This window comes from Saccostrea cucullata, unplaced genomic scaffold, assembly GCF_032062105.1.
Source record: "Saccostrea cucullata isolate Sc308-1 unplaced genomic scaffold, CSIRO_AGI_Scuc_v1 ctg8065, whole genome shotgun sequence".
Classification (NCBI taxonomy): Eukaryota; Metazoa; Mollusca; class Bivalvia; order Ostreida; family Ostreidae; genus Saccostrea; species Saccostrea cuccullata.
In genome coordinates, this window is record NW_026938046.1 from 87,476 (window position 1) to 105,421 (window position 17,946).

The window sequence follows — 17,946 nt, forward strand, 5'->3', positions numbered from 1 at the left end:
ATATTTATCTCCGTTTGTTTTTTGTCTTGTTACAATAAATACGAATTTGAAGTATGAAGACCCTAGTAGCATACGTTTACAAACTTTCGCCAAGGATAAAGTTGGATACACTCTTGAAAAATTGGGCCAATTCTAAGGTAAAAATACATTAATTGATACCCAAAGAAAGGACATGTCACGAGGAACACACGTATGAAATTAAATTCTTCATTTTTTGCAGATCAAATGTGTATTAAGCAGGTAGTTGAATCAACCCTGTTGTAAAGTAAGGGTTTTTTTTTAAAATACAAAAATCTACAAATAAGGAAGCATTACTATTAATAGATTGTTCTTGTACCAGTAATAAAATTAATTATGATTTGCTCAAAATAGTTAAGAATAGATTTCAAATGACTTGACTTTCTTGATGTGGCTAAATTTAATATTTCGCAAAGATTGCCATACAGGTGAACACTCATACATTACCTTTAAACATTGAATGAATAAAAAATGAATTTCCATTTATTATTTTTTTTTTTGGGGGGGGAGATAGGGCAATGTTCCTTTTTGGCCCCTTGTTTGGGGTGTCTTTTAAAATTATGTCAAAGTTTATAGATTGAAAACCCCTTATCGCCCCTACCACAAATTTGGTATTTGTTATTTCTGTATTTTTTCATTTCCATGCCAATCTTACAGTAATCAATTTGACAGCGCTTTTTTCAGAAAACATAGAGTACAGGCTTGCCTAATTACCAAATTTATATATATTTTATTCACTGGTATCAATTGCATATTTTGTAATCTCAGATAAGCAAATTTGTGTTCTACGAGTATGTTTTATTAAACTGAAAAGTATCTCAAATTTGAAGAAATTCCATCAGAATAGAGAAATTTCATGAAACGTCCTATTTCTGCACCCTCCTGTGGCCTCTATGTACGCGTTGAATCAAAATTAGCGGTGGATTTAAAACATGCATTAATTTAAGTTCTTAAATATGTCAGTTTTAACTTTGTTCTGATTTTTACGTCAAATGTAAAAAGGGGCCAGGTTTAGCTGTAACCATATACCTTGTCCTTTCAAAAAAAAAAAAAAAAAAGAAGAAGAAAATGAAGATTCATTTTCCACTTATTGCAAGGTTTAAAGGTAATAAATAATGCCTGAGTTATTGTTTCAATGTTTTCCAAGAAGTTATTGTCCTCACTTCGTATTACCTCATTCTTGTATTTGCAGTTGTATAAAAAACAAATAATTTAAAACTTTATTCTAGAGATATATATATTTATAAAAAATTATCCTCAGTATAAATAAGATACGTACATTACATTAAAACATATATAAACACAGAGAGATATTCCTGCCTGAGTATACCATGAACAAGGTCCTTAAAATTCGGTCGTCGACTGTTTATTCCCATTGCACAAGCGGAAAAAGGAAATTTAATTAAAGATGTTCAAGTGTGCAGCTTTCTCTCATTTAAATGATATACAAATTTGTTAGTGTTTATAATACTAGCATCTGTGCGAGACTTCATGAAGCATTTTGCATCTATCATTGAAACATTCATCGTATTAAGCGCACCAATTTTTCTTTGTTCATGTTCAACAGAAACACCAAAATGTGAAAAGTAAGTATTTTCGTTATATTTGATCTATTCCTTAATTTTAATCATTATCATTAAATATCAAACATTGCTGAAGTAAAAACAAAGTATTTTACTCGGAATTATGCCTTTACAGGGGCTTCAAAAACTGTTGTGCAAATTACAAGTGGAATAACGAAACCCAACAATGCGAAAGTAAGTCAAAATGAATATTTTTACATGCTTTTTTTGTTTAAAAGAAATATACACTTGCACATGTTGCAGAAACTAAATTATGTAACATAGCGATTTGTAATATTTACCGCATAATTATATACTCGTATTATGTCATCTTTTTTTTTTATTTATTACTTGCCCCTTTCATTAAAAAAATCTTGTGAATATGAAATTTTCCCATTTCTAAGTTAGTATCTGAGCTGTATAGTCAGACGTCAAAAAACCTTTCTAGTAATCGAAGATCCTTCGGAAAATATTATTTAAGAAAAGATATGTTTGTGAAACACTGATCCCCCTGTATGACAGTTTATGGTGAGGAAAGACTTCTCAAATACATGTCAAAGTCCAAAGGTTATGGGCTAAGCTATTGGTATACGCTAATACTATACGCTAAGGAAGGTCTTGTAACCAGGGATTCACCGTTGAAATATGAAAGCCCTGGTTTTAACTGCTCAAAAGTTATGACCAAGGTTAAAGTTTATAAAAGGTGGATCAAACTCTAAGGTCAAAGATAAAAATATTTAAACGCCCTGAAACGCGTCGACACAATGAATACACAAGTTCATTATGAACGCCCTAGCTCCAACTGTTGAAAAGTTATGGCCAAGGTTAATGTGGTAGTTATTTTTGTGAAATGAGGTTAAACTCCAAGGATAAAAGGTCAAATTTGGTGGAACTCAAAAAATAGGTCATGTTACAAAGAATACATCTGTGAAATGTGAAAGCCATTGCTCATCCCATTCCAAATTCAATGGCAAGGCCAAAGGCTAAGGACAAAATTATTGGTAGATTAACGCTAAGGAAGGTCTTTTAGCAAGGAATCCACCCGTAAAATACGAAAGCGCTACTTTTAAAAGTTATGACCGAGGTTTAAGTTTTTTAAAAGGTGGAACGAACTCGAAGGTCAAAGGTAATTATATTTATTCCCACTGAAAGGTCTTGATACAATAAATGCATAAGTGATTTATGAACGCCGTAGCTGCTCCAACTGTTCATTAGTTATTCCAAGGTAAATATGGTAGTTATTTTTTTATAGAATTATGTCCAAATCCAAGGTCAAAAGTTGTTCAAGTTTGGTTGCACTCAAAGAAAGGTCATGTCACAAGGAAAACACCTGTGAAATATGAAAAACCATAACCAATCACACTCCAAATTCATTGGCAAAGTTAAAGTATTTTTCGGGCAGACAGACAGACATAGGGGCTAAAGGGACAAAACTATATATCCCCGTAGCTTCGTTATATAAATCATAATAATTTATACTTTTCAAAATATCGAATTATATATGAAGTGCAATTATGGTAGTTGCCGCACCTAAATAATATCATAGGATGTATTCGCGTTGTCAAACACTTCGCTTCCCCTTCATTTCATTAAAATATATTTGAGATTCACAAACACAGTAATTCAATATTTTAAGTATTATTGGCACCTACGTATATTGTACACTCACTCTCTATATATTATTTAATCCTCTATCAGAATTCTTTGATCAATACCATCAGACACATTTAAAGTTTCTCATATAGCTATAACAGTGACACGTCTCTCTTTTTTCCAACGTAAGACAAGTATTGAACGATTCCGCTCGATGGCTGTTTCGGTCTTCCTGTCCTCTGCTGCTCATTTGATGACGCCCATGGCCTGCCAAAAATCACCGAAACCATCTATAAACAAGTCTCTGTTAACATTATTTCGTCTGTGTGTCAGATTAATCATCGTCACTGTCTCTCCTGGAGATGATGATGATATGACGCCAAATGTTAAAGATATGGACACAGTGACACTACATTTGAACCAACTTTCGTATCTCACGTCTAAAATACTCCTCATTTAGTGTTTTTGGTATCCACTACACTATTGTTGAGAAACAAGATGCTTATTACATGCATGCAATACATGTGTATGGAGATAACGAACAGTATTCAAGTTCAAAAGTTCACTAAACAATACAAAGTAGGAGCAAAGCAAACACAGACCCCCAAAACATCAGAGGTGGGATCAGGTTACATAGAGGAGTGAATATCGCCTGTTTATTACCCAGCAAAATAATGTGCCTTTTGTAACAATCAAGATTTATTGGAGATGTACAAGTATTAGGTGTTGAAGGAAAAAGTGATCAATTGAATTTACATGTATTATATCATTTTCTTTTAATATTATCTATAGATGGATATTGGATAGTGTGAAAGGGTGCGTGGGTTTGTGTATAGCATAGATGTAAATATATTTAGCTACTATCTCTTTGGTTAGAAAAATTAATAATAAAAAAAAGATTTAACGGAAAAATCCTTCGATTATTCAGTGTGTATTTAATGGCTTAACAATTAGTATGAAAAAGGTCAGTCAGATGCATATAATTGACATAGGTCTCTCTATGAACATTCATTAAGCAAAATAACTTCCATTTATGAATTTGTAACTATGAAAAAAATGAAGGAACAAAACATTAAATAAAGCCCTGTCAATTAAAAATGATTGTTACATTCAGATAACATATAGTATTTTGATTTTTATTCTGAATAGTGTTTTGATATGATTTGTAATTATTTATGATCAACACAATCATTTAGCGCCTCTAAAAAGATGCATTTTTCCTGTAAAGATCAAAATAAATCTTTCTTAAATTGAAATATAAGACATGTTTTAATCTTATTCACTTATATTATCATTATCTAGAATGTTTACCAGGATACAGTGGAGTAAATTGTAGTCAATCTTGTCCTTTTCCTTTTTTTGGAGAGGGATGTCAAGAAAGATGTGACTGTGACAACAACACATGTGATGTTTCCACCGATTGTAAAAATGTTACCACTGGTAAGATGATTCTTTGACTGAATTTTAGATTTAATTATTGGTGATCAACACTTGTACTATACATTTATAATTTACTTGTCTATTCAGTTCTCATAATTTTATACGATGATTTTATATGAGTAGAATTATTGATCGATGTTTTGAGGCACAATTTAGATTATTTGACTTAAATACACTTTTGATTGTGTAATGAGTATTTTAAGTAAAAAAGTTACATACATGTATCTCTCTTAATTAGATCTAAAAATAGAAATGTTATCATAGAGTGCTTTTACAAAGGGCTTATAGGAATATTTTTGGCTCTATTATTAGTTCATGTAATTTTTCCCGGATGACTTTGAGGTCAAAAGATTTAGCAAGTGAAAGTTTACGATTCTGAAGTACATAAATATACAAAGTTTTTAGGCAACTTAGTTAAACTTTCTTTCCATTTTGCTCTCTCTCCTTCGATTAAGTTACAAGTAACATTTCTTTAGGAATTTATAAATCATTTATCATTTATTTGTTATTATTCCTTATTATGCTCTTTAGATGGACAAACTTTTCCATTTGCTAGCAATGCAACAGAAAATATTTTAATTGGAATCAGTACTATTTCCAAAACAGAGAATTCTACTTTTGTCGATGTCAGACGAGGAACCTCTTCTAGTATAAATGAACTTCTTCTCATCCTTATAGAGACGCTTGGATGTGTGGATCTTTTATTAATATTTGCTCACTTTTTTGTGTATATCTATGACCGGCGAAATAGAACAGATATGAATAGCATCGATACAACTGTCAATTACCACAGAACAAACACGATGTATGAGAATATCGATATTAATTTTCCCTCAACCTCGAATTTATAATTTTTTTTTTAATTTTTGTTAATTGTATTTAGTTTGCTTGTTTTGTATGCTACAGGTACATATAGCAGTTGAAATGTAAAAAAAAAGCATATTAAAAGGCTAAAAACTTTGCTTTGCCATATTTTTGTGCATTTAGAGTATTATTGATTTAATTTTATATAAAGCATGATTCTAAGGGATGATTTGGGCCAAACTTGAGGAAGAAAATTTTACATAGGAGACATGAAGAAAGGCAGTGTCAAAGAGAATCAACAGAGCGAATTTAATTGTTGCCCACTTGTAATTAGTGTCATAGTATGGGTCTCATGTCTTACAGTGTATGTGTAACAATATTAGCTTCTTGGAAAAATGCAGGATGATTTATGCATTATATATATTATTTTTTTTATATAAAAATGTTTTCTTTGATTTTTTATAACGGTATTAAATGTTGTTCCTGATGAGGAAATTATCTTAATTTAAGTACTAAGTTAAAAATTATTTGATTTAAATCCCTCGAGAATACTTTACTAATGTGGAAACGCCACCACTTGTTAACATTTATCGCTACACGGGAACTTTTTTTACATGTCATATTCCTATAGACCACTCGCCACATTCAGCAGATGATTTGAACCTGCAAAGGAACAATCTCTAAAATTTGACTGACAAAAAAAAAAAAAAAACCGGAAGATATGGTATAATAGATAATAGACAAATGAATTGATTTTCTACCAAGTTATCGCGTCTAAAAAAATCTCAGTTGGGATGGGTTATGTCCCGTAAATCCCACCCCACCCTTCTAAATCCGCACATGTTATCTGTCTCAGAAAATACTTAGTCAAGAATACGTTTATTTACTTCCAGTTGTCCCTCTTTTAGAAAATTTTTAGATTAAAATTGTTTCCATTACATATTTATTCAATAAATAAAACACCAGTGTTCATGCACGCAAGTGATTGTTCCTCAATTTTCTGCCCGCAGTTTCGTTTTCCTTCAATCTGATTAAAATTAGATCCTTTGATCTGCTCCCATACATCGCTACACAATCAAATTGGTTTTCCTCCAGCACTTATTATACCCCCCGCTTGAAAAGCGGGAGGGTATATAGTAATCGTTAATTCCGTCCGTCCGTCTGTACGTCCGTGTTTACGAGAGTGCATTTATTGGGTATTTTTCATGCCAAGATTGTACTTATTGGGTACTTTTTGCTTATTGGGTATACCCAATAAGAAGTGTCGCTGAATATGCTTAAAACACCCTAATTGGGTATTTGCAGGTTAGTACCCAACAAAACTTGGACACGACGATTTGTCCAAAAAAGTGTCCAAAAAAGTTGCTTTCACGGACGCACCGTGTTTTGTTGTTTCAGTTTTACATTCGGAACTCTAAATTCTAGAGAGTTCCGAAATTCAACTTCCGTTGATCCTGATCACAACAACGTTTGTTTTCATGGAAAAAAAATATGGCGACTAAGAAACACTTTATGTCAACAAGATTTTCTGATTGACAAGAGAAAAGGTAAGTTTATTCGATTAATATTTATCCATTGCTGGGTTCTTGTTTAAGGAAAATAGATTTTAATGTAATTTTGAAAACAATTGTGCACAAAATTAAAATAGATATATCGGAACAATTAATCCTAAGTTGCACTTGTTTGTATTTTGAATTTTCTCTGTCTTTTTAACTCTCTTGAGGGCGAGAAATATTTAGTAAATGATCGTATATTGTTAGATGATCTTTAATAAATCGAAAGTGTTTATTATTTAATTTTATATCATAACCAACTAAGTATGTTCTGACAATGTATATTGGAAAGGGAAATGAAAATTCTAACAATTGTGTGTTCATAAATCAGCTGTATACTCGATTCTCATTATATCGCGGGTTTCGTTGTATCGCGGTATGTCGCAAAAATTTGGATACATAGCTTGTATTCTTTTTATTGATGGACAGTACGTTTATGTTGTCTGAATGTTTACTTTTTTGATGATTAAGAAGTAGTGAACATCCGTTTGAAAAAAATATTTTAAAAAACGTAATTTTTACAGATTTTCAGTCACGTTGTTATTATTTTTAACCAACAAATTTATAACCTAGTAAAAATTATAGTATAGTTCATCTTTTAAAGGTTTGAAGTTGGTATATATTGTTTACTTTTCCTGTGGAATTACATCGTAAATTCAAAAATAAAAATTTAGGTCCATGTCATCGACAAGTTTCTATGTTTTCCCATACCGCGATACAATGAGACTCTCCTATTTAGGAGGTAAATAAGACTTCCTGTTTTAAAAATAGACAGTAACTTAAACGACGTAAGCTTGGGAAATAATTTGACACTAAAAAGTTGGTCCATGAATTGGTTTGTGGATATTTTTTGATGAGAGTTAAAAGTAAAAAATTGGAAGAACACTTTTCATGCAAAAGGATTAAGTACCGCGATATAATGAGACACCAGTATATATTATCGGTTCATGTAGACAGTATTACAATCGCAAAGTGAGCCAAGATAATGATAAATGGGATAATTGACAACAACTAAATAATTGTATGTAAGTTTATCTCATCTGATATGTAACTTAAGAGATTCATTGTATTACTGAAAAACTTTCAGTCAAAACAGTGCTTCTTTCTGTCTTTGATTTTGACTGAGTGTCTGCTTTATTTTGATTTTTTTTTAATTATTGTTTTTGTCATTTGTTTTAATTAGTTTAAAACAATACTGAAATTGATATAGGGCTACTATAACTATTTCACATGATGGGTGTGTAATTAGCATTGCGCTACACCCGGGGCTTCCATTTTTGAGGATGGGGCTAGTGGTTTTCTGCACTGAGGAATCCCCTTGGGCTATTGGGAATTTTAAAATACACATGTAATACATGAAAAGCACCACTGGTATTTTCACTTTTTTTTGCTATTAAATTCCCTAATATGGAAGTATTCCAGACAGCATCCTCATATTATCCATAAATTTCCACAACTGCATCCATTTTGCAGTACTACAAAACTGATTTACTAAAAAAACGATCTTTTATTTCCTAATTTGAATTCCCCCTTTCCTTTGTTTAATATAGCAATATTTGCATGTACATATATGCCTCACAGATATCTCATTATTAAATTTTATACATTTACTCAATCAGCTCAATGATGATTTTGTTTAAAAGAGCAAATTTTACATAGTACAAGATAATCTGAGCGCATATAAAGCACACATAAGATGAAAACATACATGTTTTTGATTTCCTGCATTACTTACATTTTAATGAAAACAAAATAAAGAGTAGCTGTAACTAAATTTTAAAGACAGAGACCACACAAGTAGAGAATTTTTGTAAGAATATCTTTGTAGTCATTTTTCCAAACCTCTCTCTCTCTCTCTCTCTCTCTCTCTCTCTCTCTCTCTCTGCGTACTTTTAAAACGGTACATCAAATTTAATCTGCAGATAGTGAAGAATTTTTTTCTATAACTGAACAATTATGAATCAATTGAATTGACAAAAAATTAATAAATACAGAGAGGATTATCTTACATGTACTATAGTAGTAAACGTGTAAAATTTATTTCTTGACTCAAAATGTGTTCATATGTAAACCGTTTGCATTTTGTTTTCATTATTTTTGCTTGCATATACATTTCTTATTAAAATTTTTAAATCTTATTCTGTCTCAAACTTAATTATTAGTATTTGTCAGTAGAATCAGTATTTATCGAATCATGAAATTTATTATCAAAGGCGAAGTTATTAACCTGTATCAATTTCGGGAAGAGGGGGTATGGCTGTAATTAAATTTCCAAAATGAATAGTTTTGCTTAATTCCGAAATACAAGTACATGTGTACTGTCCTTTTCATCCTTTCAATTTATTAGACTTTTGTTGTTGAAATATTGTAAAAAACTAAAATTGGTTTCTTAAAAGATGCATGTCTTTTACATAACACTATAAACCCATGCATGTTTCAATTAGTGCAAGTATTAATTTATCTATAACTTGTGTTATTGGAGTCTGGAGGACCGGGCTGCTCTATACATATAAGTTTAAGTGTGGGTGTATGGGGATTGGGGTGGGAGTATTTATTTACAATCAAATGTTTTCTAAATATTGAAAAGACTTTTAATCAGAATGTTCTTTCCGTTTATAAATTACGAGATACATAATATAATTACTTCCATAAAGTGAATCTGTAAAAATATATACGTTTTTCATATTTAATATATATAGTTGCTTATAATTTTCTATTAAAAAAAAACGACAGGTCCCTTTTTTAGAACATCAAATTTTACTTCTCGGATAAAAACGTACTCTGCACAGTTCGTGTTTTATATTATAAAATTGAAAAATAATACATTTTAAATATAGGTGATGCGTGTGTCTAACTTGAATTTATGCGTGTGTCTAACTTGAATTTTCCCGGGCGACAATTGATGGTTACATCAATGCTTTCTTGTTCTGTACTTTGACGTGCTACAATTAATACGTTTGTACGCTTTGGGCAATGTTTACGTTTTTCCGCCTGCGCAATGCAACGTTGTCAAGGACTCAGTCCTGTGACTAAGCGTATCTTTTACGACTAGACTTACGCCACTTGGTGAAACGCAAATTACGCTTGACTAAATTTTGGCGTAATCCCCGGAAGTACGCCAAAGTTAAGGCTTAACTTTACGACTTTTGATGAAACGGGCCCCTGACTTTTTTCACGATGAACTTTTTTTCAATGTATCCTTTTTAATTTTTGCCTCTATATTTGGGCTTGTCACTTTTTACTCGGGGATAGTAACTTTATTGCCACAAAGCTGTGGATTAATACTTGATTTCCTTTATTGCACAGCGATGACTATGATTTAAGAGCAAAAAAACTAATGGGTTTACGCAGAGACATATAAAACTGGTTTTATATGTCTCTGGTTTACGTATGTGAATTTATATAATTAATGCTTACTTGTGATTTTAGGATAACTGGAGACAATGATTCCTTTTTTCTATTGATATTACATAAATATTATCCGAAGTATTATGTTACAATAAATTGGTTTAGATTTTTTTAAATAAAAGTAATCAATGATTACAATGGAAATTAAAACCATAATCATGTTCATTGAGGATTTTCAATATGTAACAGGTCAAACAGGAACTTTAATTGTGAACATTGCAGAGAACACACTTATCAGAAGATGACCCTCAGAAATAGGACAATTGTAAGTAATCAGTAAAATGAACAGGAATACTTCATGCCAACCATAAGATTTTTAGAGACATTATTGCTTCTTAAATTAGAAGAGATAAAGGGAAAAACTTGTACATACTAAATAAAAACTAGGCAACCAACCTTTAACTGCAGAAAAGCTTTTGGTATGTGCAATACAGCTACATAAAACCTCTTTAGTATTCATGTTAAGTTTGAGAAAGTACCTTAGTATTTTTTCTAGTGTTTTCCAACATTTTCATGCACACTGTTTGCTTGTTTGTACTACCATTTTATTTTAAATTCTTCGGATGCCCTTTACCTTTGCGAGTTTAGAATCATTTGTTTTAAGGGCATCTGAGGGTTGGTTCCAGAACTTAATTAATTGTAAAGTAAATACTGGGGTACTATACGGTCATAGGTTATGTTAATACATGTATAACATTTTGTTCTGATAGAGGTGGCATACAGAAAAAGAAACAATACTAGATATCACTTCAAAGGAATAAAACAGCTTCATCTTGTATGTGTATTTTATTTAAGGATCCCTACTTCATGTCTGATGTGCTGAAAGTTATTCATAATCTGTTTGACTGTAATTTTTCATATTTTCAACTTCTATCCAGCTTAGTCAATTTTAATTAAATTTTGTGCAAAGCATACCCCAGGAAGTGGGGATGGAGTTTCAAGTGTGTCTCTGTCCCTGTCAATATAATTTCAAAGCAGTTAGTAAGGTTTGGGTCAATTTTAAATCCTCTTTAGCAGAACCATTGGGCAAAAAACAATTCTAATGTGAAAGCTTTATCATTAAGTGTAGAGATGTTTTTGATTACATTAGAAGTCTAAAATTTGCAAGGAATAGGTGTAAAATCTTTTTTAAAATCTACTTCTTAACAATCAGAAACTAACATACTGTCTAATTAATATGCAACATCGTTTTGTGTGTTGAATGATGATTCTATTTTGATAGAATTATGGCAGATGGGGGGTAGGATGAAGATGCAGTTAGACATACAAGAAAAAAAAGAGTTGATATAATTTAGTTTTTCTTCCATTTTATTTATCAATACATATTTCTGAATAAGAAATATACCTCTACTTTTTAGTTGGGTTTGATCAACATAAAGGGTGATCTTGCTGAAGTCAAGAAAAACATGTTTTATATGGCAAAGAAATGCCTTTATCTAATTGCAGAATGAATAAAATGGACAGAGGCAGAACAGAAGGAGATGCATGAAATGAGGAATATTTCAAAGATTGCCTGAGCATAACCACTGCTACTGGATAAACACATGGCAATATAAAAGAGCAGGGTCAATGGAGGTATCATACAGTATAGGCCATGTGAGACCCTGAAGAAGAAAGTATTGAACAGAAACAAAAATAAAACCATTTTGACATTTATTGAAATATAGGATCAAAGTCTTACATGTAAAATTTGGGCATGTAATGACCTTTCTCTAGCTCTAAGACTTATAACAGTGATGATTTGATTTAATATCTTTATCCCGATTTGTCAAAAAGATTTGGACATAGTGTATCAATTATTTTAAAGTTTTGATACAACGAATTCATTCATTGTACTTGTAACTGAGTTTTCTGGTGCGACACTGTTTTATCGGCTTCGAAACTAAGTTTGTGATTTCCAAACCAGATTAATGAGATCATGTAATATCTTTTAACATCGGTGACTATTTAATCCATTCTTTTACATCTCAGAAGTATTTTTATTATTACAGGAAAAATATGCATTGTACATGTATCTGTAATAAACAGGATTATAAAAATTTTCCATATAATACAACACAATCTTAGCAACTGAAGGCAAATATTTTATCAAGGGTGTGATCTATTTATCAATATGGTTTTCAGCATCTTGCTCTACCTGTAATGACTTGCTCCAAGTTCCAATATTTAAATTTAAATTTTGCAAACATGGTTACAGAATTCTTTAAAAGCCAAATAGTTTAGGCACAAAATGCTTATATATTTCCTATCATTTGTAAAGTGTACACTGAATGAGATGTGGAATGTTAGAATTAAAGTACCGGTATTAAATATGTTTTGGACTTATGTATGCTTATGTAGATCAATTTGAATTCAACTAGGGAAGGTAAATGTCATACTTATTGGGTTTGCAATCTAATGCAAGAGTATAAATATCCAAGACAAATTTGACAATTTTAATGAAGGGTATAAGTGACCCAAGAAGAATTGGACAGGTAAACATCACCTGTTGGGTTTTATTTTAATGTTGGGATGTAGTATCCAAGAAGAGTTGAACAAATGTCCAATACCTATTGGGTTTTCTTTCTTATGAAAAAAAAATTGAGTAACCCAAGAAGAATGTCCAATACCTTTTAGTTTATATACTATTGAAGGGATGAAGATATCCAAGAGGAATTGGACAGGTGTCCATTACATGTTGGGTAGTATTCTGATGAGGGGATTCTCAAGAAACCCAAGAATTAGACAAGTGTCCATTGCCTGTTGGGTGGGATGTAGATATCCAAGAGGAGTTGGACGGATGTCCATTACCTGTTGGGTGGTATTCTGATAAAACAATTCAAGAAACCCAAGAAGAATTGGACAGGTGTCCATTACCTGTTGGGTGGTTTTTTGATAAAACAATTCAAGAAACCCAAGAACAATTTGACAAGTGTCCATTACCTATTAGGTGGGATGTAGATATCCAAGAGGAGTTGAACAGGTGTCCATTACCTATTGGGTTGTATTTTATGAGGAGATTTAAGAAACCCAAGAATTAGACAAGTGTCCATTGCCTGTTGGGTGGGATGTGGATATCCAAGAGGAGTTGGACGGATGTCCATTACCTGTTGGGTGGTATTCTGATGAAACAATGCAAGAAACCCAAGAAGAATTGGACAAGTGTCCATTACCTGTTGGGTGGGATGTAGATATCCAAGAGGAGTTGGACAGGTGTCCATTACCTGTTGGGTTGTATTTTGATGATGCAATTCAAGAAACCCTAGAATTAGACAAGTGTCCATTGCCTGTTGGGTGGGATGTAGATATCCAAGAGGAGTTGGACGGATGTCCATTTCCTGTTGGATGGTATTCTGATGAAACAATTCAAGAAACCCAAGAAGAATCGGACAAGTGTCCATTACCTGTTGGGTGGGATGTAGATATCCAAGAGGAGTTGGACAGGTGTCCATTACCTGTTGGGTTGTATTTTGATGATGCAATTCAAGAAACCCTAGAATTAGACAAGTGTCCATTGCCTGTTGGGTGGGATGTAGATATCCAAGAGGAGTTGGACAGATGTCCATTACCTGTTGGGTGGTATTCTGATGAAACATTTCAAGAAACCCAAGAAGAATTGGACAAGTGTCCATTACCTGTTGGGTGGGATGTAGATATCCAAGAGGAGTTGGACAGGTGTCCATTACCTGTTGGGTTGTATTTTGATGAGGAGATTCAAGAAACCCAAATTGAATTGGACAATGTTCACATATTAAATTGTTCTTGGGTAGTTTAATCCCTTCGTCAAAATACAACCCAACAGGTATAGGACACCTGTCCAATGCCTGTTGGATACCTTCATTCTGTGCAACATGTAATGGGCATTTGCTTATTATTAATTGGTCATGACTCAAAAAGGTTTCTCCTTAAATACTTAATTTTGTTATTCAAGAAAGGTTGAACAGAGTCTAAGATGTGTTGAGTTGTGTTTTCACAATTCAGTTTTTTTTTTTGCACTTAGGTATTCATATATTTTAATATTAGTTATTTTGAAATATACAGGTGTATATCATTATTGCTAAGAACAAATTAGTTAGGTGTCACAATAAAAGAGCTATATCACAGAAATGGACAAAAATATGGGTTCAAAACCAAAGGTTTTCAGTCTTGTCTTAATTTACCAGCAAATATTAAATATATAATAAATTTGAAATGAATAAAAAACAATAATAAAAAAACCCAATAAAATACGGACACGAGGATTAATATCCAATAAGATTTGAACAGTAACTACCCAAATAATGCTCTCTCGTGTGTACATTTTTTTGTATCCAATAAGCAGTATCCAATAGGACTTGGACTTGATGTACCCAATATATAACCAAATGTGTGTTCGTCCGTCCGTCCGTCCGTCTGCCTGTCCGTCCGTCCGTCCGTCCGTCCGTCTGTTACGCTTTGGGGTACCCATCTCTTATCCGTAACTCCTCTCATACCACTGAATGGAATTTGATGAAACTTTCACAGAATCTTTATTACATATTGCCATTGTGCACCTCCTATTTTACTTTTTGATCCGAAACATAATTTGGGTTTTCCGGCCATAGGAAAACATGGACTTTTTCACCAGTTATAACCATATGGGAGGCGGGGGGTATCATTTAGTGAGCTCATTGCTCACAGTACCTCTAGTTTTCTCTTGTGCTGGCGTCTTGACATAGTTTCCACAAGAGCATGTGAAACCAGAATGTATACATAAAATAGTTTTGTTTTCATTTTTCTAAACTAAATAAGGGTGAAATAATTCATATATCAAAATATTTTTAAAATGAAAGCGCTATGTGACAAAGATTTTCAGGCCTGTATCCGTTGAGGGGGACAACAAAGAAATGTTACTTCGGAAGGAAAGGGGGGGGGGGGGCAAATAAAATTTACTTGTTACGAATAAATTAAAAAGGTTCCAGACCAATGTTTAGTTACCACAGGTGCTTAGGGACGGGGAAAATCCATTCCCTCTAATACTTAAACAGAACGTTTTGAATTTATTATAGGCTTAAACTAGCCTTCTTTCCCCTTAAATTTCAAATTTTTTCGGTTGTAATACTTTATGAATATTTCAAAGAAAAGTATTATTTAAAAGTAAAAAAAAAAACCCATTGGGGTACGGAACAACTTAGAGGGTTGGGTGGGGGTGAGTTCCAGCACCTGTGATAGCCACATATTCGGATTCCCACGGATGATATACATCCGACGATGACATAATTTCTGTTGTTCCGTTCATTGTTCATTATAGTATACGAGGAAAGAAATTTATATTCATTTACATTTGGGGCTTTTTTTTCATTTAAGGAATATTTCAACTTATGTTATACGATATAACATAACTTAGGGCAGTTTACGCTTTACAAACCGTGTATTTAACATAAACAAAATCGCCGCGTGCCCGCTTCAAACGGCTATGCAATGTAAAAAAAAAAGAATTCTATACTTGTCTTATGTGATGAATAAGAAACAACACATAAAATAGATTTTCCGCTGTTAAATATTTTTGGGGGAAATATTGAGCACACTCAGTAAAAGGCATTAAGTACAAATTACATGTATGTACATTAGTTAGCTTCTGCGATGATCCCTTGTCAGTGGTGTAACTTATTTTAATTTCCACTTTCACCCTTCCTGGCTTCGGACGAAACAGTATCAGTCGAAGAATGATCAATTTGCGTACTTTCTTAACTCAAATATACAAAGCCTATTCTTAACAGACAGATCTACGCATAACTCTGATATATCAACTTTTCTGTTCCCAAAAATTTGCCATAACTTTGATAATCAAGAGCACTTTTTACTATACTAATGTAACTAGATTTTGTCGAGTGTCTCTAATGACGTCACAAGAAGGGGAAGTGACTCTATTGATGAACGTTATTTTTAGCGACTATTGAACAGGTAAATAAAGAAAACAACCAGGTTTAAAATTATACGAATATTGCAATTCCTTCTTTTTTACCATTGTTTACAACATATATTATATACAAGTATATCTATTTCCTTTGATATTTGACCTTTAAATGTATAAAATTTCTTTAAAATTATAGGTAAAATAAACAGTTAATTAAGAACTCATAATTTATTTAATTTCCTATACTTATAATCAGGCTTGGGGCGAATTACATTGTAAAGTAATGCATTGCATTACCATTACTTCAACAATTTGGACATTAAATTACCATTACCATTACTCTATTTTCTGAAAGTAATGCATTACATTACCATTACTTTAGCAAAGTAATGCATTACCATTACCATTACTTTTGGAGGTTTTTAAGAATAGAAATTTATACAAAACGTTGTGATTTTTTTTCTTAAGCATGTATCCACCCTCTTCAAAACAAACATGATAAATTATAATACAAATTTGAATTCAAGTTTTTGTACATATTACAGTGTTTATAACTTACATTTACAGAAATGTGTTATATAACACATGTACAATATCCACTTTTTGTGTAACTATTAATGTCATGAAGCAATTCAACTTTTGGGGAACATTAACCCCTGCCTAAAATATCTATAATAAAGCATGAAGGCTATTTTTATTGGTACCTTATGAAAAAAGTAAATGCATTGCAAACTTCTTGAAAAGATAGAAAGGGTGTACATTTTGATCTGCCAACCATAGAATGCCTGCATGTCTTCTATTTTCTTTGGTACAGTGGAGTTTTCATGGTCAGTACAAGTTAGACCAGCTCAATCAATGTTTTATAAACACAGTCCGGAGAAAGGGGCTGATAATTTGGAGTATTTTCCAAACAATGCATTGATTTAATTGTTACATAACCCAGAGGCATACTGTGTTTTGATGACAATTCCTAGCAATTCAAATGGTGGCAATTATCAGTTTACAGTGTACATTAATTTTTTTTGAAATCTTTTGAAATTGAATTTTGAAAATTTTGAAATCATTTTTTATTTAACAGAATATATGAAAAGGTGTATTCAAATAGATACAGAAATTTTATTTAAATAGGTTAAATATTTTATTCAATTTTATCAGTTGCAAAAATAAAAAAAAATGAATAAAAAAATAACCTAAAAATAATTTCTATCATCCATGTTTTTTTTTTTAAATTTCTTAAAATAGGTACATGCAAATAATGCTTTGTAATGCTATGTAATGCCAGCATTACACTGGATTCTATAAAGTAATGCATTACATTACCATTACATGTAATGCAAATTTTTGGGCATAACACATTACTAGCATTACTTTGAGATCATGTAATGCATTGCAATGCATTACCATTACATTTAGCATTACCCCAAGCCTGCTAATAATTTTACAAACCCCCTCTATAATCTTATCTGACTTCGCATTTTTGGGGTACAGTTAGAAGATATTAGACAAACATTTCTCTTCCTTTTAAACCTCGTTCCTTTTTACATTATCATTGTGTTTAAAAATTAAGCATCCTATATGTATTGTTGAACTGTAAAGTTCCAAAGTTTCTATTATATTGTTTCAAATATGGAAGCACTCAAACCTTTGTCATTTTTCATTTTTTTTTCCTGTTTCTGCTTACCATTATACATACAATATGCAGTAAAATATGCTT

General features: G+C 32.0%; 1 protein-coding gene and 1 long non-coding RNA gene across 2 annotated transcripts; both read left to right on the forward strand.

Moving 5' to 3' along the window:
* Window positions 1–1,367: 1,367 nt before the first annotated feature.
* On the forward strand, window positions 1,368–5,832 carry LOC134249317 (multiple epidermal growth factor-like domains protein 10). The gene is made up of 4 exons (XM_062731679.1): window positions 1,368–1,604; window positions 1,717–1,775; window positions 4,476–4,613; window positions 5,145–5,832. The coding sequence occupies exons 1-4, from the start codon at window positions 1,510–1,512 to the stop codon at window positions 5,462–5,464; spliced, it is 612 nt and encodes a 203-aa protein (XP_062587663.1). The 5' UTR covers window positions 1,368–1,509; the 3' UTR covers window positions 5,465–5,832.
* A 4,730-nt stretch (window positions 5,833–10,562) lies between these two features.
* LOC134249319 (uncharacterized) lies at window positions 10,563–12,688 on the forward strand. The gene is made up of 2 exons (XR_009988252.1): window positions 10,563–10,643; window positions 11,825–12,688. It is a non-coding gene; the product is annotated as an uncharacterized LOC134249319 (long non-coding RNA).
* The last annotated feature ends 5,258 nt before the right edge of the window (window positions 12,689–17,946 follow it).

Excerpts from the sequence above, each read along its gene's own strand:
- LOC134249317 (XM_062731679.1), top strand. The coding sequence starts at position 1,510 with ATGAAGCATTTTGCATCTATCATTGAAACATTCATCGTATTAAGCGCA. Across the intron at positions 1,605-1,716 it reads GAAACACCAAAATGTGAAAA|GGGCTTCAAAAACTGTTGTG; the intron begins GTAAGTATTTTC and ends ATGCCTTTACAG. Across the intron at positions 1,776-4,475 it reads CGAAACCCAACAATGCGAAA|AATGTTTACCAGGATACAGT; the intron begins GTAAGTCAAAAT and ends ATCATTATCTAG.